The following is a 25,573-nucleotide window of genomic DNA, read 5'->3' on the forward strand; positions in this document are numbered from 1 at the left end:
AAGAATGTAAATACAAGTGAATGTGAAAAGAATGTTTTTACAATTTTGGGGTTTGGTGCAAAATACATATCCACCTGGTTAAAATGCATCCTAGGTATACCTCTGCCATTAAACTGCCATAAGCTTACCACCACCTTGAAAGACAATATTTAACGACTACCACAGCTCATTTTTTTTATGTGACCATGCATCAATCACTGCTTAGGATTTTATTCCAAAACAAAAGTTAAATCTAAAATCTAAAAAGATATTTGCAGATATGGACTAAATCACGGAAAACAATTTTTGGGAATCACTAGCGGTTTGTTCACTAGACTAAAAAACATGCAGAATTGAAGAAGATGAAAAAGGTAATAAAAAATAAAATAAAAAAAATTGAAAACTGGGAATAAGCTCCAACTCAATTACTTACCCAACTTGGATATTTTGGACTTATCTTTGCAATTTTGTTAGCGGTTATCCAAAAATGAAAACTAACTATCTGAGATCTTGAAATTGTTTAAACCTGGGTTGGCAACAGGCAGAGCTCCCATGATACGTTGGTAAAGAATCAGATGAAGCTGCAATAAACTTTAAACCCACATTAAGGTTGTTTGCCATCTTATTTCCACAAATTCTTTTTTTTTAAAAAAAAGCTTGTTTTTGTGTTGACTGGTACACCATCCATAACCAGGTAAAACTTGCATATGCTAGAGTGACAAACTGTGCTACAATAGCAACGGTCATCCAAATCATCTTCAAAATGGATTTCAAAACCATGTAGTAGAGCAGATCCCATCCAGTCCAGAGATGGGTAACCTGTTGGTGTGTCCATGATGCTCAAACAGCCAAAAGTCATGGAAAACACGGACCACTATGTGTACTATGCTAAGGGTTAGCAGAAATAGCGGTGAAAAAAAAAAAAAGACCTGCAATTTACTTTTTTACTTTTTTTTTTATGCATTTCACAGTTTCTGTGATGTTAATATTGCTATAGGGGTGCAGTACGATAACAGGATAATTGTCCGAAGGGTTAATAAACAATGGCCACACAATTTAATGGCATTCCCAAACTAAACACCACAGCCTCAAAACAAATATTTCAGAAATAGGAGCATATGAGAATTAAGAGATTCAAGCTTGCACTATTATAAAAAGTTATGTAATTCTGGAACGCTGTCTACAATATGAATAATTCTGCCGACTCTCTGATCAACCAATTGCTCAACCTCTGTTGTATTCATTTTATCCTGATAATAACTGTTTTCAGCACCGTGGGAAAACGACTTGAGTAAACGGATTTAACAGTATTTCCAGGCCATGTTCCTTGGTATAAACCAAGATGTATATCCTGGTTACTGAAAGCAAACAGAACAGCCATGAAATCTTGGACTGCTTTGTGATTGTGGCATGGCACAGTGATGGCCTGGTTTAAAGGGACACTAACCATCAAATCAGCTTTGGCTTAGTTAAGTGGTTTTGATATATAAATCATACCCTTGCAGTCTTATTGCTCAATTCTCTGCTATTTAAGAGGAGAAAAACCAAACAAACACTTTTTCATTCAGTCCTAGCCATGCATTCCCCCTGCCCGTGGCTTACAGAGCTTCCCTACACACTTCCTGTAAAGAGAGATCTAGTTTTCAAAACTTCCTTTACTGCACAGTGTGTGTAATTTTAAATGTCTTAACTCCTGCTCGGTTGAGAGCCTACAGGGACCTTCTGTGTATAAATAAAGTAGGAGATAAAAACTCTAAAGTAAAAAAAAACTTTGTGCTGTAAGATCTGATTGAAAATGAAACCTTTTTTTTCATTTTGATTGTATGAGTCACAGCTGGGGGAGGTGTGACTATGGCTGAACAAAAAAAAAATGATTTAACTTTAAATGGCAGAGAATTGAGCAGGGATACTGCAGGGGCATGATCTATACACTAAAAATGCTTAGTTAAGCGATAGTTATTTTGGTGACTATACTGTCCCTCTTACTGAAATGTGACATTAACTTAACATATTAAAAGGAATAAAAAACTCTAAAATTAATGAAGACCTCTTCAAAACGCAATCTAAATGCATGACATGAAAGTAAGAGATAGGCACTGTGACATTTCCCCAAGCATTGGCTCACATCTCTTGGATTACGTGAAGCAGTAAATATTTGGTAAGTTGGGCATATTACGTCCTTTTTGCTGGTTTTGCTGTTAACTGTTTCTCTCTTTCCAATTCACGTTCACGTTGTTGTTCCCGTTTAAGGTTTTCTTCCTGTTTCTTCTGTTGTAATCTTAAAGCTCTTTTCTGTAAATAAATGCAAGAAAACCATGAACAACTGCAGACCATGAAACACGCTCATTTAATGATTGCTTCAGTTGTGTCTAATCGTCTTTGAATGGATAATCAAGTCTGATGCTCATGTTGCAATATAAACATATTTGCTTCATAAAAATCTAGCATCTTCCTCAGCACATACTCTTCCTTGCCCTTGGACTCCCACAGGTTAACGTGGATATTTTTGTATAAAATATTTTACCAGGAAGGATACATTGAGATTTCTCTCGTTTTCAAGTATGTCCTGGGTCCACAAAACATTGCCTTGATAGAATAGGGCACAATAAAATACAAAAACAATATTAATACACAATATATACAAAATGGAACATAGAACAGGTAGGAAATATATAATCAACCAAGACACGTGCATTCTGTTTTGAGTTACGTAGAGAGGGATCTCTTAAAGGATATAACTGTTAGAAGTTACAATGAAACATTATAAGAAGTTCCAGAACTAAATAGGTAATTTATTAAAGGGACATTCCAAGTAACATATTTCTAATAATGAGCTTGCAGTTGTAGTGAGATCATGGGGTTTGAATATTATTGAAATGATTGAAATAAACAAGTTAAATAAAAGAACATGTATCGTGTGTCTTCTTATAATTTCTGAGAGATAGATTTAACGTTTACCCAATATTCTAGCCGAGGTTTGTTTTTTTTGTTAGATCTTACTGAATGTCATAGAATCTTTGTAATTAACTGATTCTGCCGGTTTTGGGGTTTAAATTAACTGATTCTGCAACGCGTTTGATTTATTATCCTGTGTAGGATGCCATATCTGCAACAAACTGATTTTACCTAATTTTTCACACGGTTTATTGACAGTGTAGCATATTCTATATTTTGTCTTTGGTGCATTATTTTGTCTTTGGTGGTGTAATCTATGCAAGTAACTGATTCGGTCTAGAAAACAATGCTGTTTCTCTGAATATTGTTACATTGTATTGACAGTATGACATCATGTAACCCTGTGAAGCAGCCTGCGTTGCTGTTCTAAAAAAAAAATAAAAAAATACACCAATCTGCACAGAAGAAGGAATACGTATTATACAAGTCTATTGGATTTATAAACCTTGAGTTAAAGGATCACTATAGGGTCAGGAACACAAACATGTATTCCTGACCCTATAGTGCTAAACCCACCATTAAGGTTGCTTGCCCCTCCTTAGCGCACCCCCCCCCCCCCCCCTCATAAAAGTTAAAAACGTATTTCCAGCGCCAAGCGGGTCCGCCAGCGCTGGCTCCGCCCCCTTTGTGACATCAAAATGGCTGGTTTTTTTTTTTAAATCTGCACGGGGCAGGGGTCATATGCTGTTTTGGCCAATCAGGACCTCCTCATAGAGATGCATTGAATCAATGCATCTCTATGAGGAAAATTCAGCGTCTCCATGCAGAGCGTGGGGACGCTGAACAGCAGGGCTGCCTACCGTGCAGCACTGAGCCAGGAAGCCCCTCCAATGGCCATCTAAGGAGTGGCCACTTGGAGGTGTCCCTAGGGGCAATACAAACACTGCATTTTCTATGAAAGGGCAGTGTTTACACGAAAATGCCTGAATGGAACCATTATACTCAAAAGAACAACTACATTAAGCTGTAGTTCTGGTGACTATAGTGTCCCTTTAAATACTGATAGAAAACAAAAATTATGTACCTTAGTACCCCATTATTCCCTATTTTAAACAATCCCAACTCCAACACCATAAACACTACACCTTTTACTTTAGATTGAGTAGGTTTGTGGTTAAAGAAGCGCTCTATGCACTATAGCCATTTCACACCATTAAAGTAGTTATAGTTCCAGGCATCCCCTGGCATCCCCCTCCGTTTAATGTTAAATCATTTTCAAGTGGCTTAACACTGAATGCCACGGTCTGGCCCCCACCAAAAGTATAGCGAAGGCAGGCATTACACTCTTCCTTAGCCATACAACAAAATAAATCGAAACTGGGTGCCTATGATAGGCTTAGAGTAGTCAGCGGATACTCACAGCCAATCACCATCACCCGCTACTGCTCATGCAAATGCTTCTTCATTAGCCAAGGCAGAACAGATGGGAAAGTCTGCATTAGACTCTTGCTCAGTGTTAAACCACTCAAAACAGTTTTTTACTGAATGGAAGGAGTGCTTACATTGCCAAAAAAGTGTCCCTTTAAGTGGTCCCTGCAAACTTACATTTCAAATTATTGCCATTTTTCATTATCTTGAGGGAAGTGTTTGGAGCGCAGATCCCGGTCTCCTTACGTCATGCCCATGTACAACTGGCTCATTGTGTGCAAGTCAGCACTGTACTTGCAGGTGCAGTGAGCATTTGCATGTACACAGTACTGTTCTTTGTCCAGCTCAGAGCCCAATGCTTTGATTCAGACAGGGTCCAATACTATGTGAGATTGCGCCCCTCAGAAGGAAAGGGGGTACTGGATGTTTAGCTCAAAATCATAAAAATATGGCAAGGATTTCCCAATCTTACATAAACAATATACTCAACGAAACCGTTATTTAATCTACTCACATCTTAAACATCACACAATTCATTATGACCCACTTTTTAACTTCTGCTACAGAACTAAATTGTCCAGCAACCATTATTCTCTTGCTATAAGGCTATTCAAGAGTCAACACCTCCTGTGAAGCCCCATTACACACTCCAATGGGAGAAAGAACTTCAGCAAACACCATCACTAGACCAGTGGAAGGGAGCAGCCACTATTATGAGGAGCATCTCAAAATGCAACAGACATTGGGAAGCGATCCGGAAAATGCTTTTTTTGCTGGTCCTTAGTGCTATTATGTCTAGTTCATTTATCCAAATGCTTCAAATCTTTTTGGGCGCCACGGTTCATATACTCTGGGACTGTCCCTACTTGCATCAAACTGGACTAAAATAACAAAATGTTAAAATTCTATCAACTTTAACTGGTATACTATGGGATATTTTGCCACCTAAATTTAAATGCCCCTCCAAGTGTTCACACTTCATACTATCCTAGTGGCTTGCATTACCATTGCCAGACAATGGAAAACTCCTACAGTGCTACCAATCTCACTGGTGTGGTCTGCTCTCAAACGGGCACTATAATAAGAATTGCTAAACATGAACTCTGTCATGGCAAGCTGTGATGTCAAATTATTTTCTTTGTTAGAATATAAAGGCAGGTGCTTTCCAAGGGTTCCAATTGGTTCTATTCCCCATAGATAGGAGGCAATACATAAAGGAAGAATGGAACTTGGTTCCCAAACGGAGACCAGAACTTTCCACAGGTACATCATGAAGACAGAATTTATTTTAAAATAGTTGAGTGCCTATACTTGGTCACCAAATGTCTTACACAGCTGCTCCGCAGATTTCCCTTTAATACATAGAATAGGGAAAACAAAATGGAAGCTGTTGAGAACTGGTGAAAGGCATGACAGGTGAAAATCTAGGAGGAGAGTGAAAATGCAATAAAATACATGCCTGTGTTCCTGACCCTATAGTGTTCCTTTAAACTATTATATTACAAGCATATTATCTGAGTACCTGGAAAGTTCTTTACTGTACTAGTTTAGTAAATCAAAATTACTATAAACAATGAAATGAAAATAAAATAAACTCACCTTTAATTTTGAAGTCTTGTCATGAAGTATTATCATCTCTTTCTGGATATTCACCAGTTTGTTGTGGTAATATTTTGCTTCAGAAAACTTTTTTTTTAAAAATGAAATTGGAAATGAGGTTAAAAGGATATATATATATTTTTAAATAAATTTGTATTGCTTGTTGGATACACTATTTTAAAATATTAGAGATGCAGTAACACTGCATGAATAGGATATCTGAAAATCTAAAACGTACATTTAATTCCTCACCTCATAGGTTCTCTCAGGAATTGCATTTTGACAACCAATGAATAAATAGCAAAATAGTAAATACAGTTTGCAAAGTAGACAGTAAACACCATTTTCTCTGATTAAAAGACCAATTTGGGCACCGTAACTTTAATCGGTACTAAGTTGTCATGGTGTCAGGAGATGCTCTGGTTCACCTTTAGGGTTACATCTGTACCCGAGCGCTGGATCGCTCTACCTCCCTCCAACCCCCTTCTTTCTGAAATCTTTGATAATGTAAGGGACCTCCTGGCACCACAACAATTTAAATTTTGTTATGGTGCCAAACCTGGTCCTTTAAAGAGAGCAGAGTAATTCATATAATTCATCTGTTTATATTTTGGAGCTGTGTGTTTATGGCAAATAAAACCACTGCGACTACCGAACACAATTTCTTCAGATGTTACAGGACCAATGACTTAGTCTAGTGGTTTATGACGAATGGGCATAGGTGTATGAGGATATTCCACGGTAGCTAGGTTCTTCATTTAATGCTTGTACTCCTGATCCATGTCTACCGTACAAAGCTGTAGAATGGCAATGTACGCGCCAATACAGGAGTGTGTGACCTGTGCAAACTGTGACATGGTGGCAGCAGATACTTTTCACCAGCAAACTTGAAATATGGAAAATGTGTTACAACAAGTTGCAATCACTGTGGCTGTCACTGTTCAATGTTGTATTTCTTGAATTATTGAATGTTTGTTCTCTGCCTGGGAATGTACATGGTTAAAGAGTCCAACCCGAATACCGAAGACCAACCCAGGCCAATGTTATGGTTAAACCGCACAGTCTAGGTAACATTACTAAACCCTTATATAGTGACCTGGAAATCATCTAGCTGAAGTTTTATAAAAACACTTTTGTATTTGTTCATAGTGGGATAAAAATCTTTATCAAACCTTTCCTAATAAATAGGTCTTATATTTATAAAACAAAAACACGCATATGGACACATTTCTACAGAAACGTGAAAAGACTCTATATACTCATGGTGACAACATAAATTAAAATATGCTAAGCAAAAGTAGGTTATAAGCCTACCTGTACACTATATTAAGCCCACGTTCGAGGTCGGCAAATGTGACACATTTATTGATTTTCATTGTTTATTATACATATTAATGATAAAGCGCTTACAAGTTATGTATGATATTATTCAGTTATTGTTTATTTAAAAAAAAAAAAAAAACCTTGACACGGAGACAAGAGGACTTACAGCTACACAGCTTAAGGTTTATATTATGGAAAAGCACATGCTGGTCAGAACCGTGATTACTTGGGCTTCTGCGAAAGCCATGATCCAACTGTGTGTATTCATGTTGGCAAAAGCCATATTGCAACTATGTTTTATCTATGTCGGTGAAAGCCGTAATGCAACTGTGTTCACCTAAGCTCTGTCAAGTGAAAAATAAAGAAATAAAAAAAAAAAAAAAGAAACGTGAAAAGAAAATGATAATTTTGCTATACAAATTATTGCCCATTAGCATTACCATGTGATCATTACTCAGTAAAAAGCAAGTGGTGTAGACTAACTGAAATAGTGAACAGATGAATTTACTGCTAAAGTAATATTTTAAAAGCATTAATGTATGCACAGTTATATACTGACTAAGTAAAACGCACGGGAACTTTCCTTCCTCAAACACAGGATTCAAATATTGGGTGGTTAGGATCAAAAATATTACAGAGACCCATTCAAAGAAAATCAGAAACTGCGGTTAATCATATTTAGTTAAGTTATATACAATGTTTGACAATCTAAACATTGCTACATTTAAAGCGGCACTCCCTCTTAAAGCATGCCCTCCCCCTCTCAGGATCTGTTCTTGTTTTCTTCCTATCTGCTATAGTTTTCTTTAAAACGTAAGAAAAAGTAGGGACTATTTCTCCTCTGGAGGTTTCCTACGCAGTGACCAGCGGAGGAACAAAGTGTGCTTCGTTTCCGGTGGTCACAGCAATTTTCCCATGATCCTTAGCATTCCTCCCTGTTCCCACGATGCTTCCTGTCACTTAGACAGAACGTCGGCAAAACTGCCGAATTGCGTTCTGTTTCTCCATTCGTCTTAGAACGCAATTCGGGACTTTGTTCGGATCGGAATTTCATTAGAATGAATGAAACTCCGATCCTAGTCATTGCCGCGGCTGCATCTTGCAGTATTAGGGAGCTATCTACTAAAAGGCTGAAAGACCTAAATTGGTCTTTCAGCCAAATTTACCAATACTAAGTAAAGATTACTTAGTATTAGTAAATAATATGCCCCTACTCGCTATACCGAGAGTAGGGGCATGTATAGTAAACAGTGAGCAGCCTGTTGCTGCTCACTGTAAAAAAAACAAAAAAAAAAAAACTATTGGCCCCACCCCTACTGTCCCCTAAAAAAACCTATTGGCCCCACCCCTGCGCGGTGGGGGCTATAAATCACAATGGGGGTGACCTATTGTCCACCCCCCGCCCCTACCCCTGCTCGGCCGGTGGGGGCCCTAAATAAGGATAAGGGGGGCGAACCTACTGTCCTCCCCCTGGCCCCCACCCCTGAGCGGTGCGTGGGGGCCCTATATAAGAATGGTGGAGGGGAGGGGGACCTACTGTCCTCCCCCCCCTGGCCCCCACCCCTGAGCGGTGGGTGGGGGCCCTAAAAAACAATAAGGTGGGGGACCTACTGTCCTCCCCCCCCGGCCCCACGCGTGTTAAACTAGGGGTTAAACTAGTCCCTCTCTTAATAAAGAGAAAAAGAAGGGGAATAAAAGGGAAATATTTATATACACCAAACTCCCCCGCACCCCATGCACAGCTTTACCCTCTTTTTTTTTTTTTTTAAACAATCGCTACATTTTCTGTCCCAATGACTAGCAATGCATTCATTAATTTTTCCTACCCTACTCCTCTAGATTCAACCAGCAGCTTCAGATGGTATTCCATCCCAAATCAATCTCAACTAGTGATGTCGCGAATATAACATTTTCTGTTCGCGAACGGCGAACACGAACTTCCGCAAATGGTCGCGAATGGGCGAACCCGGCGAACCGCCATAGACTTCAATAGGCAGGCGAATTTTAAAACCCACAGGGACTCTTTCTGGCCACAATAGTGATGGAAAGGTTGTTTCAAGGGGATTAACACCTGGACTATGGCATGCCGGAGGGGGATCCATGGCAAAACTCCCATGGAAAATTACATAGTTGATGCAGAGTCTGGTTTTAATCCATAAAGGGCATAAATCACCTAACATTCCTAAATTGTTTGGAATAACGTGCTTTAAAACATCAGGTATGATGTTGTATCGATCAGGTAGTGTAAGGGTTACGCCCGCTGCACAGTGACAGACCAAACTCCCCGTTTAACGCACCGCAAACAGTCCATTTGCACAACCGCAAACTCCCCATTTGCACAAGGTTGGTTACCAAGCTAGCCATGTCCCGTTCCTTGTCCTCGCTGATGTAATTGAAGGTCTCTTCCTCCACCCAGCAACATAAAACACCAAGGGTCCCCGAAAGGTGACAACAAGCCCCCTGTATTTTTTTTATTTTTTTTTAAATGTACACTACTGTTACACCAGATATGAGTTGCACTGGTGTGACACTGTGCCCTGGCAGGCCCTGAAACGCACACGTGTGAAGGAAACTGACTGCTATTATATTACAGTCAAAAACGTTTTTTGTTTTTAAATGCAAGCTATTGGGCCCCCAAAACGTTTGTGTGTGGGGGTGCTGGATTGACGTGGGCCAATGGGAGCCTGAATCAACTTTTGGCTCCCACTGCCCCTTTAAGAGCGAGCTCGTGATTCGAGCCGTGCTCCTAGTGCCAGGCGGGCCACGTGACCGATCACTGCGGTCAGTGCACGCGGCTAAGTCAGAAGAGGAGATCAAGCCGCATGCGGCTCGTGTGGAGGCAGGAGTGATCCAGCCACGCGCGGCTCAAGCTTAGCAGCCAGGTCGGTCCTAGGATAAGGTAAATACAACCACAACCACTTATCCCAATCACACACCTTTCCTAACGTCCTATCCCATTAAAAGCATATTACCGCGTATTTAATAAAACAGATAGACCCCCTACTTCATCCAGGTTACCGATCGATGGTTCGATATTCTGAGCCCTCTCTGATTTACTGTACACGACTATTCGATATTCCCACATATTTTACATAGCATTTTATGTTTGTTTGAGACCACCTTAAAAATATTGGATATCGCTAAAAATCATGATCACTATATACTTTCTCTACAAACCACTCATCCATCCGCTATACCACTTTATCCCACCTAGAACTAGTGCCCAGTTAAAATACTTGATTCTTACTTACCCACACTCAGTCATGCCACACACATTTCACCACTACTCTCAATGAATCCCTCTGACTGCGGCTAAATTCATCTTCTACATCAGAACACTACTCCTAAGATTGGGTTGTATCCATGTCTCGGGTCTTTCATTTAGAATAGGGGCAGCTTCGGACTCCTTCAACACGGACACCCTAGTGCATATTATTAAAAGATTGGGCAGATGGAAATCCTCAGTCTACAACCGATATATTCCTCATCCCGAGAAAGAAATGAGGAAAGCTTTTAAAAGTTTGGCTTTGTAAATTTGATGCAATAAGTGTGTTTTTCTTTAATACCTTTTCACCCTCTTTGCATGAACCCGATTTACATATATTACTAATATGTTTCTGAACATATATATTATATTATTCACTCACTCACTCACTCTCTGGGCCGGCCTAAGACATCATGCTGCCTAGGTCCAACGATAAATGACTATGGGGGATAATGTATAATAAACACAGGTTACTGGCTATGGAGGGGATAATGTATAATAAACACAGGTTACTGGCTATGGAGGGGATAATGTATAATAAACACAGGTTACTGGCTATGGGAGGATAATGTATAATAAACACAGGTTACTGGCTATGGAGGGGATAATGTATAATAAACACAGGTTACTGGCTATGGAGGGGATAATGTATAATAAACACAGGTTACTGGCTATGGGAGGATAATGTATAATAAACACAGGTTACTGGCTATGGAGGGGATAATGTATAATAAGCACAGGTTACTGGTTGTGGGGGGATAATGTATAATAAGCACGGGTTACTGGCTATGGGGGGGATAATGTATAATAAACACAGGTTACTGGCTATGGGGGGGATAATGTATAATAAACACAGGTTACTGGCTATGGGGGGGATAATGTATAATAAACACAGGTTACTGGCTATGGGGGGGATAATGTATAATAAACACAGGTTACTGGTTATGGGGGGATAATGTATAATAAACACAGGTTATTGGCTATGGGAGGATAATGTATAATAATCACAGGTTACTGGCTATAGGAGGATAATGTATAATAAACACAGGTTACTGGCTATGGGGAGGATAATGTATAATAAACACAGGTTATTGGCTATGGGAGGATAATGTATAATAAACACAGGTTACTGGCTATGGGGGATAATGTATAATAAACACAAACACAAAAAAAATAAAATGAATACAGCTTCAGAATTAATCTAAATTGTATGCTGTCTAGGAGGTGGGAGGGTCTGGGAGGGAGGGTCTGCTGCTAATTGGCTGGAATGTGTCTGCTGACTGTGAGGTACAGGGTCAAAGTTTACTCAATGATGACGAATAGGGGGAGGACCGAACATCGCATATGTTCGCCGTCCGTGGCGAACGCGAACATGCTATGTTCGCCAGGAACTATTCGCCAGCGAAACCGTTCGGGACATCACTAATCTCAACCAATTAATGTCTCCATCCACTACATTCAATTAACATCCACATTCCCCATATGTACACACACAAGGTAAACTGTTGGGTTTATTGTGTAAACTGTGATTTGCAGGAAATACCGCCATAACTTGGTGGGTTCGACTAGATATTGTTTTCTCAGAAACATACTGTGCAGAAAATGAAATAAACCAACAAACTGACAGAGGAGAAGTGGTTTGCCGTGGACTCTGCAGTAATGGTGGTTACAAGATCACCTTCTGCACATTTTTTATCTGTGCATTTTCCTTAGGTAAATTATTTCCATCAAGGTAGGATTGCTTTACACGTTTAAAAGTTAAAATGTGCACCAAGCATATATACTATGTACAAAGATTGTGGAAAAGGTTAAAAAGCCGCCTATGGACAGTGCTTACTGCCTAAGCTGCAAATCCTAGAGATCAGCATTAAATGCATGAACTTCAAATAGAAGTATTATATAGATTTATCTATGATAAAAGTGTGTGTCAAAACCTGAAGTATTTGCTTTGCAAAGGATTAACATTTGTTCACCACCACATAGTCTAGATCTTTATTTAAATATTTTAAATGACTGATCGAACCCTCTCTGAAGACAAGTTTCTTCCTGCCAACTTGTATTTCAAATATGGATAGATAAAATGTGTGCCCAATAAAACCCACTGTTCTCCCATTGTACCAGTACAATTTAAAGTGGCACTGTCGCTTTTCAAAAAGGTATCCTCATATTGACTACACCTCATATTGACTACACTGGAATTTCACTGATTTCATAAGACAAATTAGGGGTTTCATGTTCAGCATGTTATGACATGAAAAGAATATCAGGAACGGGGGAGAGTAACATAGAATGGGTCCCCGATGCATTGATGACCTCTGTTTGTACCAGTGAAAAAGGAAAAAAAAATGGAGCTTGTGATATCTTACCAGAACAGTGAAATGTTTGGAGACTGTAAGAGTTGAAAATAGAGTAAAAAAAGAAAATAGGACAGCACCCATGTAGAAAGGTATACGAACCTTTAGCTACTATGGATGGCTGAAACAGAACAAGTGAGCATGTTGACTTATAGGGAGCAAAGATCCATCAAGTGATTGCCATTTTCAGTGAAAAAACAAGAATCATACTAAAGATGTTTGGTCCGTTCTGAGCACTGATGTAGTGGAAACTACACACTTACTAACTGTAGTCACGGACACAGAGTCCTTCCCTTGCACATCACAGTAAGTAATGTCTACTAGAAGATGCAAATCATACAGTATTTGGCAAACAACAGCAAAAGGAGTGAGCATTAGGAAGCTCTGGGGTAAACAATATAAAGCCTCTTCTACAAAGAAAAGAAAATAAGCAAACCCACCCACCAAGAGCATCTGAGATTTTCCAAGCACCTTAATATAGACCACATAGAATAGGGTTACTTACCAGAGCATTGATGTCAGGAATAGAATTACAGTCTTTGAATTTTGAGATTTCCTGGTCAAGAGTGTCTAGTAATACCACCTGATTTTGCCTGTGACGAAAATAGAGTTAGATTTTGTTTTTGCATTGCAATAAAATACTCTCTAGTTGCTTATAATAACTTCTTAACTTACTGCAAACAGTGACAACAATAAGTATATAAATAAAAAGGAAACAAACGGGAGCAACTTGGGTTCTTTAATTCAATACTTTCAAACCGAAGGGAAAAAAAAATTAAGATTCATAAATCATCACCATAATTAACTTGCAATATATAACATAGCTCAGGAATTCATTCCTGAACTAATCCCCAAAACAAACAGAACTAAAGACTGGGTTAGCTGCAGATTAATAGGTCTAAGAAGAATTCTTAAATTTAGTGAGGATCCACAGGACACGGTTATAACCGGGGGGAACAATGCAAACGCCATAATCATGCACAAATATGCAAGGCCCTGGGGTCCCACTAGTAATCCCATAAAACAATGATTTTTTAAGTCGACATTTCATGATATTTCACAAATTTCAACCAGTTCCATCAAGTAATTTTGCCATGGAAGCTGCGTTACAATTATTATTTGTAAATCATAAGATCCCTGCCTGTGAATTAATAAAGGTAACAGTTTGCGTTCATTTTACATACGTAAGTTCTTGCAAGGCAAGCTTAGAACTCTGGAGATTAGGCAAGTAGTGGGAAATTAGCCCGTCACTTAGTTGGTCAATTGCACTTGTATTAACAGGTAGCAGATCTTCTGGCAGTCCTTCATCACTCACATCATTACTGGAATCTGTGAAAACATATGGAATTAGAAAAAAAAAAAACTGATTCTGACCAATTATTGATTGCACATTGCTAGATAATGACATTGTTCAGCTTTTAAAATGTCAAGTCTCCAGAACCATTATACGAAACAAACGGATAAATCACACGCACAAGATCACCTCTTTGAAATTTAATATATAGATCAACCTGATCTAAAAGCAAACATGATTCATCAAACCAGGCAGCCTTCTTCCATTGCTCCATGGTCCAGCTCTGACACTCATGTCCCCATTGACTGAGTGTTCGGCGGCGGATAGGGATCATTATGAGCACTCAGAATTGTCTGTGGCTATGCAGTCCCATAGGCAGGAAAACGTGATGCTGGGGGCAGAGGGAGCAGAAATCCTCCTCCTGTTCTTGCTCTGCTCCATCGCACGCCCTGCTGTAATGCCGGGAACTGGGTTATGATGTCACTCTGGCTCCCTCATCACTGAACAAATAATGCTATTATTCAAGGTAGTATTTATCAAAAGGGTATGTTCAGTAAACATAAAATAGTGGTCAATCAACAAGTAAATGACAAAATTGTCAAAATAGCTGAGATTAAAGAAAATGGAAGACTGTTACTTTTCCACTCTGCCTTTTTGAGTTTATATGTGCAACACAGCGATCAATGAAAGCTAAATCACGGTTTATTTTGAATGAATGAATGAACCACATTTTATCCCAATCAATAATTCTTCAAGGAGCTACATATCTACCCAAACCCCAATCCAAAACTCTTTTTAACTTATAAATCATGATGGGGGTTGGTAGTTAGTTCTACTAGTAGTCTATTTTTAAACATCTCCCAGAATGTTTTTGCAGCCAATAAGAAATTAAGTCATGGCTGCTTCGCTTCAGGGTAACTGAACATTATTGTAAATTGAGACTACAGAAGCTTAGGGACCATTTCAAGTGGGTTTCTAAACAGTTTGGCACTTACTGGAGTCCCCTGGGCGCCCATGGTCAGGCCTTTGTCTCTGATATAGCCAAGGCTGAAGATCCTATTTCACTTTAGAAATATTAAAGGAATACTAACATGTTCCTCTGCATCTCCTCCCCACCCACCGTGATTTACAGGGTTAAATATTTAACCCTTTATTTACTTAATGGATTCCAGCACCAGTGTCCCTCGGTGGTGGGTTCTGCTCCGCCTCCTCTTACGTCAGCCAATTAGAGGGGGTGACCTAGTGCGCATGATTAGGCCTCCCCGATGGAGAGCATTGCCCCAATGCTTTCGTATGGGGTTTTCCCTTGATGCTGGATGTCCCTATGCAGAGTGTGAGGACGTCCAGCGTTATTTCACAGAATCAAACTCTGTTGAACTCCAATGGCTCTAGTAGATGTCTAAGAGGGAAAGGGACATGGCAACCAGACCACTTCAATGAGGTAACATATTCTGTTTGCCTATAATGTCCCTCTAATGTTGTTCCTTTCATCTTCAGCTGATGCTCTAAGTCAACGAAACTCTTTCAAAACACAGATTGAATGGAAACTTCTGCATTAACGATATGTGAAATGTGATGTGAATGCTGGATTGACGACACCTGGGGACACCTGCTGGATTGAGGACCCCAACTAAGGGGGTCTAGATTAAATGTAGAGCACAAAAATATCAATGAGGCTGTAATAAGGATTCCTTCCTCTTGATTTGCACAGGTGAATTATATTAACCTTTACGCATATTTTATGATAGATACAAGGATTTGGGAAAATGCTAAGTTTTTTAGAATCTTGTAGTCCAGTGAATACAATCCTAGTGACTATTTGTAATGTGTGTCTTTAAAATACATTATGCCGAGCAAACAAACAAACAAAAAAATATCTTTTATTCATTTTATATAATGAATTGAACACAAACAGCAGATTTATATCTGCCCAACAGCACATACAAATATGGCCATTGTAGTCCCTGCCGTATATAGCCAAGGAAACTAAGCATTTCTCAGATAGTCAGAACCAGGACTCTCACCCTGTACAGTCTTTCTTCAATTGCCGTACAGAGGGAGTTATATACCTTCGTTTTTTTTTTTTTTTATTCATTCTTTATTTTTGCGAGTATTGGCAAACAATATAACAGATTTTGTGATCAGCAGGTAAAACATTTTTACAGTACATGGATACTTTCGCCACCTAGCTTAGTCTACTCAATTTAAATTTTAAGTATAGGCGGGTTTACCCAGGTTTCCCTGTTGGTGGTCCTCGAGCTTGTGACTGTGTGGGGCGGTAAACTTGGGCCGTATGTGCCTTGTGGCCAGTGTAAAGTACACCCTGATACCTATGCAAGAGTGAGGCACGTAGTTATGGTATTATTGGGTATGGGAGCCCTCGAAGCCGGGTGTGAGTTCCCGTTATGTTGTGCTGTAACTGAAGGCGGGGGTTATGCTCTGGGCACCCGGAGGGCTGCTATTTCTGCGCTGGCGTGTCGCTTGGTGGCGCTTTGGTACTGAGCTAGGTCTAAGGCTTACGGAGCCGGCAACATAACAGATATAAAATATAGAAACATATATAAACATGGTCAACTTTTGTTCCCTTTTAAATAAAAAAAAAAAAAAAGGAAAAAGGCAACAGTTTTAGGATTTTGTGAGGGGTAGCGTGCATATGGTAGTGCACAGGCAAAACTCAGTCCCAAAGTTCAGGGTGGCACTGCCGCTGTCATGGGTGCTCCTCCTCTTGGCACGAATGGGGTGACGTCTGCTACATTCCAGGCTGGGTGGGCTATAATCTGTGGCTGTGCTGTCGGTAGGCCGAGGGCTTGCAGGAAGGTTGAGGCTTCAGCAGGGTGCGAGATAGTGTGTGTTTTCCCTGCCTTATTGGCAAGTAGCCTGCGGGGGCCCCACTTGTAGGTAATGGATTTCTCCTGAAGCACTTGGGTTATGGGCTTGAGAGAGCGCCGCCAGGACAGGGTATATCTGGAAAAGTCTCGATAGAATGCCAGCTGATCACCCTCAAAGGGCACAGTGGGAGTACCCCTTACTGCCCCCATAATAATGCCACGGTCAGCGTCTCGTACCAGTTTGAGACGAACTTCCTTAGGCGTCTCCTGGGTTGCAGTAGCCGTTTTATTAAGTCTGTAGCAGGAGTCCACGACTATCTGTTTGGAGTGCTTAGGCATTAGAAGGGTGGCAAGGAGCCTCCTGCAGTAGTGGGGGAGTTCTGTGTCTGTTATAGTATCTGGAATGCCTTTTATTCGTAGGTTGCGTGCCCTGGCTTTGTCCTCCAAGTTAGCTAGTTGGGCTTGGTGATCGCGCATTGTTTCTGCAGCGCTCCTATGGCGGTATCTGTGGCTGTCTGAGCGAGCTTGTGGCCTGCCATACCTTCCTCCATTTTGTGCATGCGGGTATTGAGCGTGGATACCTCCTCCCGTATTGGCGCCAAGTCTGCCTTGAACATGGCTTGAATCTCTGCTACCAGGGCTTTAATATCCCCAAGCGCTGTGGTCCCCAGTGGCTCCATTCTTCGCCTCGGTGGAGGGGAGAGGTCGGCTGTGCTGCTATCCTAGTCCGAAGACAGATGCGTGTAAGCCTCTGCGGGCGCCATCTTGGTGTGTGTCGGCCTCGCTGCAGTCCGCATGTAAGTGCCGATATCTTGAGAACCCGAGCCCGGGTCCGGACGCAGCTTCTTGTATTTTTCCCCCATACCGTCGGGGTTCAGGCAGCTTCCAGTGGAGGTCTGGTTGTGAGGTATTCTCGGGTTTTGCCGACCTTTTCCCGGGCTGAGTAGCGGAGCAGCTCCGAGACGCCTCCAGCTCGTTTGGGCGCCGGCTCCCCCCCCCCCCCCAGTTATATACCTTCTAACATGCTCCTGCGGAATTAAATATATCGGAAAGACATTCCGTTCTTTTAAATCCGTATTAGAGAGCATGTGAACTGTGTTAGAAGGAAATTGGAACCCCAATTTCACGGCATCTTAAGACTCATCATGCCAATTCGTCCAGTAAGATACGCTTTATGGGCATAGAACTCATAACTCAAACCCAACGAAAAGGGGACTGGCACCGTAAACTACGACAAAGAGAATCCTACTGGATCTATAAACTTAAAACACTCACCACAGGGACTAAATGAAGGATTCTCCTTCTGGTCATTCCTATAGATGTTTAGGTACTTTCCATCAACAGAATTTAAAATCTACTCTACTCGATCTTAGATGTTGTCTGTAAATATGTCTACATGTAAATTAATCATTAAAGCTTTTATTTTTTATTAACTAGCCCGCATAGACAACACCGGTTATTACTTAAATTAACACTGTGGCTGACCATGCATGTCACTACCTACAATTATCCAGTATTCACATTCAGACCCATACCTTAAATGGCTAATATCATATTTATAACTTGTGAGCTTGCTCACACTCATGCTCATAACAAGCACTCCGACACTGGATTGGATTTTTCCTTTTTCTTTTGGCCCACTATATATTTAGTTTAGAATCCAGTAATATGGATGCTTGTGCTAGCATATACTCTTATGTGGACATGTATACTTGACACATAAGTTCTAATATTTATACACATTCTTATATATGGAGATTTTTATATCTAGTTATAATATGATATTTTGTTGCCACTTAAGGGCCACCCTAGTGATATCTTAAGCATTTTTCCCTTTTTGGACCCCCCTTCCGTAACGCAACCTCTATTAAATATACAACAATGGATATTCGATATGATAGGGTGAGGGGTACGTCCCAATACCCTGTCTGACCCTTCTAATCATCAAATGGTATTTGCTGTATGTTTTGTAATTGAACACAAAAATCAGATTGTATAAATCATAATTCCTCTTCCTTTGTTCTTCAGGCTGAGAAGTGGATAAGGTCATCTCTTAGAAATGTAATAGGTGTTACATCTCCCTAAATAAATACCCATTACTGTGAACCTAACCCTTTTTCTTTTTACCGCACCAGCATATACCCAACACACATCACATTCCTCTGCCTTTAATTAAAATAATAAACAAAAACCTCACCAGCAATTTACTATGTTTACTCTCTAAACATATCACATTCCTGCCCACTCCCTCCAAACCCAACTTACTGCCCAAAATCAACACAAGACATCTATATAAGTTAACTTTACATTTATTAAAACATATTTTACATCCGCAAACAGAGAGAGGAGTCACTTAGGAGGCAGGATTTATCTTGAATATTATTACAAATTTGGCCAGAAAACAAGATGCTCAATACCACCAGACTCAGGAAGAGCCATTCTTGCAACACTCAGGAAATGAAAAAAACACTCTTGGAGGAACCATCTGGGGAACCAGGGCTTGAAGGACTTCCCTTCCCTCTATCTAGAGATTAAGAGGCAAATAACCAGGGTTATTCATTAAAGTGAGACATCAAAGTGAATTAGAAGTGAATTTCAAATTTAAAGGAACACTATAGGCACCCAGACCACTTCAGCTCAATGAAGTGGTCTGGGTGCCAGGTCCCTCTAGTTTTAACCCTGCAGCTGAAAAAACATAGCAGTTTCAGAGAAACTGCTATGTTTACATTAGGGTTAATCCAGCCTCTAGTGGCTGTCTCACTGACAGACGCTAGAGGCGCTTCCGCGATTCTCACTGTGAAAATCATAGTGAGAAGACGCTGACATCCATAGGAAAGCATTGAGTAGTGCTTTCCTATGGACGTTATTAATGCGCGTGCGCGGCTCTGGCCGCGCATGCGTATTCGGCTCCACTTGGGAGCCAACGTCGAGGAGCCAACGGGGGAGGAGAGGTCACCAGCGCCGAGGGAGGATTTTAACCCCTTCAGCCCAGCAAGAGGGTGTCCATGAGGGTGTGGGACACCTAAGGACTACTTAGTGCCAGGAAAACAAGTTTGTTTTCCTGGCACTATAGTGGTCCTTTAAGGTCAAAGTATACAAATTAGAAGCATAGGTGACTTAAAGGAACACTGTAGGCACCCAGACAACTTCAGCTCATTGAAGTGCTCTGGGTGCAAACTCCCATCACCCTTAACCCCGAGCATGTAATTATTGCAGTTTTTATAAACTGCAATAATTACCTGAGAGGGTTAACTCCTCTTCTAGTGGCGGTCTACCAGACAGCCACAAGAGGGACTTCCGGGTGGATAGGCGACTTTTGGTCGCCTAAACGAGCTGGACGTTCTCACGCTACGCATGAGGTCTTCTGTCAGATCTTTCCCCATAGGAAAGCACTGAATAATTATTTCCTGTGGGGAAATCCTAATGAGAGTGTGGATGACGTTGGCGTGAACAGAGCTTAGCCAGCGCCGAGGTACATCTGCCCTGTTCCCAGGTAAGTGATAGGAGTTATTAACCCCTGCACCACGGGGGTAGGGGCCTTGACAAAGGGGGGAGCTATAGTGCCAGTTAGTTTTCCTGGCCCTAAAGTTTCCCTTCAAAGAATGTTTGAAATATGGCTATTATTTCCTCAACGTTTGAAATTCACTTTGAATAACCACTTTAGTGAATAACCCTGATAGGGATTTTTTTTTTTTTTTTATTCTTTATTTTTGTTGTGCATAAAGATATAACAAAGCGTATGTGGTACCCCAACGGCATTCCACAAATTTTTCAATGACAGGTATAACAATGGTACATGGTAGCAGTTGCACAATTTTATATGTTTTGTTATTAAAATCTTTTGTTTTGTTGTGCAATAAATCATCACAAACTGACATGTTGAAAACTTACTCTTTACATTACTCAGCATCGCACAGGGACAGCCCTGTAGAAGCGCATGACGTGCGTTCATTGAAACAGAGTTTTTAACAACAATTGTAAAATGAACCTAGGTATCACTAATACTTATTTAACATTCTAGATAAGACATACAGTATTCCATCTCTTACTTCGAATGCAGGGTTCGCTGTACCTTGCGAAGCGTCGGCACCACTCCCTATAGGAGAGGTTCGTGGTGGCCAACAGGAGAAAAAAAAGTGAATGGACAGAACAGAGTAAGAAAGTATAGAGAAGAGGCAAGATGGGGCTTTGGAAGCACGAGGAAGGAAGCCGCGGGGGAGTGAGGGGGAGGAGGGGGGAATGCGAGCGCCCCGGCCGATCCTCAGGACTGCGGAAGCCCCGCCGCGCATCCTAGGCGCCCAGCGGGCTTCCATCCCATGGCTCCCATAGTCTACTGAACGCTCCCGAGGACCCCCTTATCCTGGCCATCAAGGTAAGTTTGTGAATCAGTTTTTGCTCCCTTCTGGTCCAGCCGTCTATAGTTCTATTTAGGAGATACACCCACGGGTCCAAGTCTGGGGCTCTGGAAAAAAACGGTGTCAGAAGATCCTGTATGGCCCTCCAGAATCCAGTGATTCTTGGGCACCTCCACCACATATGCAGGTAAGTCCCCCTCTCCCCGCACCCCCTCCAGCAGTCGTCCGTGGTGGTTTTGCGCATCTTAAATAATTTGACTGGGGTTGTATACCAACGGAACATTGTTTTAAGAGATTGTTCCTGTAAGGTTACACATACCGAGGTTGTTCTGCTTGCCTCCCAGATTTCCTGCCACTCTACCCCTTCAAGTTCTTCAGCCTGATAGGGAATTTATGAGTTATTTAAATTGATAGACAGACAAAGGGCAGTTAGACTGGAAGAAAAACAGGCAGGAAATAATAGAAATAGGTAGGTGGAAGACAGACAAAAGGATACACAGACCCTTACAGACCATAGGCACTTTTGCTTTCCCTTTTGCCATTGCAATCTTTCCAACGTGGCACATTCAAAGCTTAAAATGTTGATAATCCTCTCTGAAGAAAGTCCCATATTTTAACTTGGGTATACAAGTAGATGTGGAGAATATAATGCTCCCCCTGCTAGAACCCCCATTGCTCCAGATCAAACTGAGCGTAGGCAAACTTCAAATCTTCAGACACATAGATCTCTATGCCTTAGACATGGTAAGGGACCTATGGATGGTGAAGCTCTGTCCGAACCTCGGATACAACTAGGAGCAAACAGAATGCTCAATCTGGTATAGCAACATTTACATTCATGACATCATCTATTATGACGTCACTAAGGATCACTGGATCACTATTGCATCTGAGGTGGAGGGGATTGCAATAAAAACATAAAATGCTAATATCCATCTGAAGGTAAACGTTACAGTGTCCATTGCTTTCTCATCTATTCTCCTCTTTAGAGATAGATATCTATGACTGTATCCACTTTTATTCCAATCCAAGTATTAGCTCCTGATCCCGTATCCTCTTTCTTTCTATACCTATTCCGCACTCATTCCCAGTTTCCGCTGAGGATACAATTCATATTACTATTTATAAAAAGGTTCGGTATACAGAAAACAGTGGTCAAGCAACAAGTAAATTGAACGACAAAGACCCAAAGAGCTAGTATTGAAATAAAAATCAAACCCAGTTATATTTCCACTATGCTTTATTGCGTTAAAATGTGCAAAAAAAAAAAAAAAAATTTACATGGAAGGCTGCCTCCAGTGCTATATCTGCAGGTCTACCAGCATCATGCGGATTCTGAAATATTTTCAGGAACTGCAAAATGCCGCTGGCCAGGGGAGCCGGTGATTGGCTAAAGCGGTCAGCTGAAGCTCTAAACCATTCAGTAGATCCCCATTCATAAAAAAGGTTTGACGTGACATTGTATAAAGGGTGTGAAACATCCCCACAACTATAAGTCAAATTCTTAGAATGCATCAGTAGAGTTCCTTGGTACCTCTCCAATATTGTTGTAGGTTTAATATATTTACCTACTCATCAAAAGAACTTAGTCAATACGAGGATCAACAACATAAAAAGAGCCAGTGATGCAGAAAGACATGTTACCGCTCCTCCACCCCAGAACACAAGAGAATGGTTCTTAGTGAAAAATACACCATTAAATACGAGAGCAGAAAGTTGATTACCTTAATCAGTTACTTGGGATTAATTTCAAGAGTGCATAACTCCACTAAAGGATCTCATATGACAGCTTCAAAGCACAAAGCACTCCATTGTTACTAGTCACGCTCATATTTTCAAGTGTTTAATGAATGCCCAAATGTAACTCCTGACACAGGTAATAAACGTCAAAATACTATGAGAAAGTGTGCAGTTTAACAGTATCTCCCAACGTCAGGCAACTCCTGTAGTGTCATGAGTAAGGATTAGTGGAGTATTCAAAAACACTCAAAGCACAATAACCACTACAGCTTGCAGTGTGACACTTGGCTTGGGAGAATGCTATGTACAGTGCCATTCACAGGGGTATGAGTAAACAGATAGCAGCTGAACTGCCACATCTGATAAATCAAACTGTACCTGGGGGCTGAAGTACATATCCATAAAATCCTGCTTACCAGATATGATAATAACCCATAAATCAGAAGAAGAGACTCCTAACTGGCAGAACCTCTTCTTGGTCTGAGGGGTGGCTGTATGTAGCTGTAGTTTTTACCTGTGCAAGTTCAGAAGCTTAGAAGTAACACTCTGGTCACCAAAACAAAATTAAGTTGTTATGGTCCCAGGAGGTCCCTGGCACTAGCTCACCATTAGGGGTTAAACGGTTTTTAATTCTGTGTTCCAGCACCGGATCTCTGTTCCATTATGTCCTTCCGCTGCTGAAATTCTGGAAACTATAAGGTTCAGGCAGCATTGAGCAGGCAAGAGCACCGTTTAAAAGTCATTTTTATAAATGGGGAGCCACTGACTGGTTGAGAGCCTCAGCCTCATACTGCCAGAGCCTTCCGGTTTCCAGTATTTCAGCAAGTGGAAGGGGCAAAAGAAATTCGGAGCTGGAAAATGGACTTCAGGGTTAAACCGCTTGAGAACAATTTAAACCCTACAGGTGAGCCAGGTGGACCTCCTGGTACCATAACAACTTAATGTTGATAAAGTTATGTTACCAGGAGTGTTCCTTTAAAGCATCTGTCACCAGACTATAAATTGAGTATTTAATAGATACGTTTTATGAATATTAGGACACAGTTCCATAGACTGCTTTGGAATATCCTTGAAATCTGGCAATCAGGCTTCTTCTTACATATTGGGAGAGCTTGTCTATCAAGGACCCTGTTTCCTCACAGGATCCCCCATAGATAACCCTTTATTTTACTTGCTCTCAGGCATGAGCGTACACATGACTTCTGGAAGATGATGCAGTTTGAACTGAAAAAAAAAAAAAAAAGAAAAGATGGCAGTGCCCTCCACTGCAGCCCTATGTCACCCAGAATGCCATCTGGAAGCAGGGGGGCTTTGCTAAATATGTAGAGTCCCCCGAAAGTAACAGAGCCGCTGTAAAGAACTGTGCAGGTATTTCTGAATCTTAATAATTTCCATGCATGATGTACACAATGAGTTAAAAAGGATGGCCACTTCCAGTCTGGAGCATTTTTTAATTTTTTTTTTTATACCGGAGTTGCAGAACTACACCAATCCAGGTTATTACAGCATATTATTTGCACTCCCCTTGTTAATTATCTACATCCATGAGGACAGAGTCAGGAAGAAAGCTGTTATTAGTAAACCTTTAGAAGTTGGTAAACAAAAAATAATAATAAACACACACACAAAACAGAGTAAACTTGGAAAACCACAAAACAAAAAATACACATCTCTCAGTAACTTTAGAAAAAAAAAACTACAAATGTGATGCAAAGGATCAATAAGTACCAAATCAGTTAAATTCCCTTATACAGCAGTCAAGGCAAGCATGGATTGCAATATAAATATTATATCTATACATAGAGCATCACTCCAGGATTCAGTCAGCCTAACTCAGGGCTGTGTTTTTCAGGAGCTGTTTGTAAAGCACAGTCAGTATGATCTGTCCTCAGTTACCTGCTGCATGTAGCATGGGGGCCAGTCCATCAGCTCTCTGCCCTGCTTCCTCCATGAACCCCAGCTCTGGGTCTGCACATGAGAAGCATATAACCCAGCTGATCTCAGCCACACATGTGATCAGGGAGCTAACAACCCGGAACTCACTCTCACTCAGCCTTTTCTGCAGCAATCCCCCTGGGTGTCAATGTTTCATTGTTAATAAAGTTTGGTTGAAGAAAAAAAAAGGTAGATGTCAATATCTACCAATGTAATGCGTTATTTTATCGCTAGGGGGAGCTAAATGAGCAGAAATAAAACTCTTAATGCCTGAGTGTGCTAGTGCTGGGCCTCCTCGCAGTTATGTCATTACGTCACGGGTAGGGTAATCAATGACGGCCGTTGGGTGCATTTTAACTCAGAAAGTGTATGTAGGTGTTTCTTGGCCAATACAAAAAGAGTGTGAATTAGTCTCTCTGCATTTTGATGACTTTTATTCAGGGAGAGGGAAACAATTTGGTAGAGACCAGCACTTTCCTAGGGCTCATCTGAGGTCGCCAGTAAAATGGCGCTTGCTGACGTAAGACTTCGAATGGAAGCGCGAGCGCGCCTAACCTGCCCGTGTCACGTGACGCATG

At 40.9% G+C, this 25,573-nt stretch overlaps 1 protein-coding gene across 1 annotated transcript; it reads right to left on the reverse strand.

Annotated features, from left to right (window-relative positions):
- Positions 1 to 943: 943 nt before the first annotated feature.
- BLOC1S6 (biogenesis of lysosomal organelles complex 1 subunit 6) lies at positions 944 to 25,572 on the reverse strand. Its single transcript, XM_063446301.1, has 6 exons — positions 25,551 to 25,572; positions 24,957 to 25,133; positions 14,028 to 14,172; positions 13,349 to 13,436; positions 5,902 to 5,988; positions 944 to 2,271 (listed from the first exon to the last, which is right to left on the reverse strand). Exons 1-6 carry the CDS (start codon positions 25,570 to 25,572, stop codon positions 2,152 to 2,154), a joined length of 639 nt encoding a protein of 212 aa, XP_063302371.1. The 3' UTR covers positions 944 to 2,151.
- Position 25,573: the final 1 nt, after the last annotated feature.

The sequence above is a fragment of the Pelobates fuscus genome, chromosome 3 (genome assembly GCF_036172605.1).
Source record: "Pelobates fuscus isolate aPelFus1 chromosome 3, aPelFus1.pri, whole genome shotgun sequence".
Classification (NCBI taxonomy): Eukaryota; Metazoa; Chordata; class Amphibia; order Anura; family Pelobatidae; genus Pelobates; species Pelobates fuscus.

Bases quoted from the DNA above. Each gene is read 5' to 3' on its own strand.
- BLOC1S6 (XM_063446301.1), bottom strand. From the start codon at position 25,572: ATGCGTCACGTGACACGGGCAG. The intron at 14,173-24,956 runs GTAACTGAGGAC...ATGTTTTCACAG, and splicing joins CCCCATGCTACATGCAGCAG to ATTCCAGTAATGATGTGAGT. The intron at 5,989-13,348 runs GTAAGTAACCCT...TTAAAAAAAAAG, and splicing joins TTCCTGACATCAATGCTCTG to TTTTCTGAAGCAAAATATTA.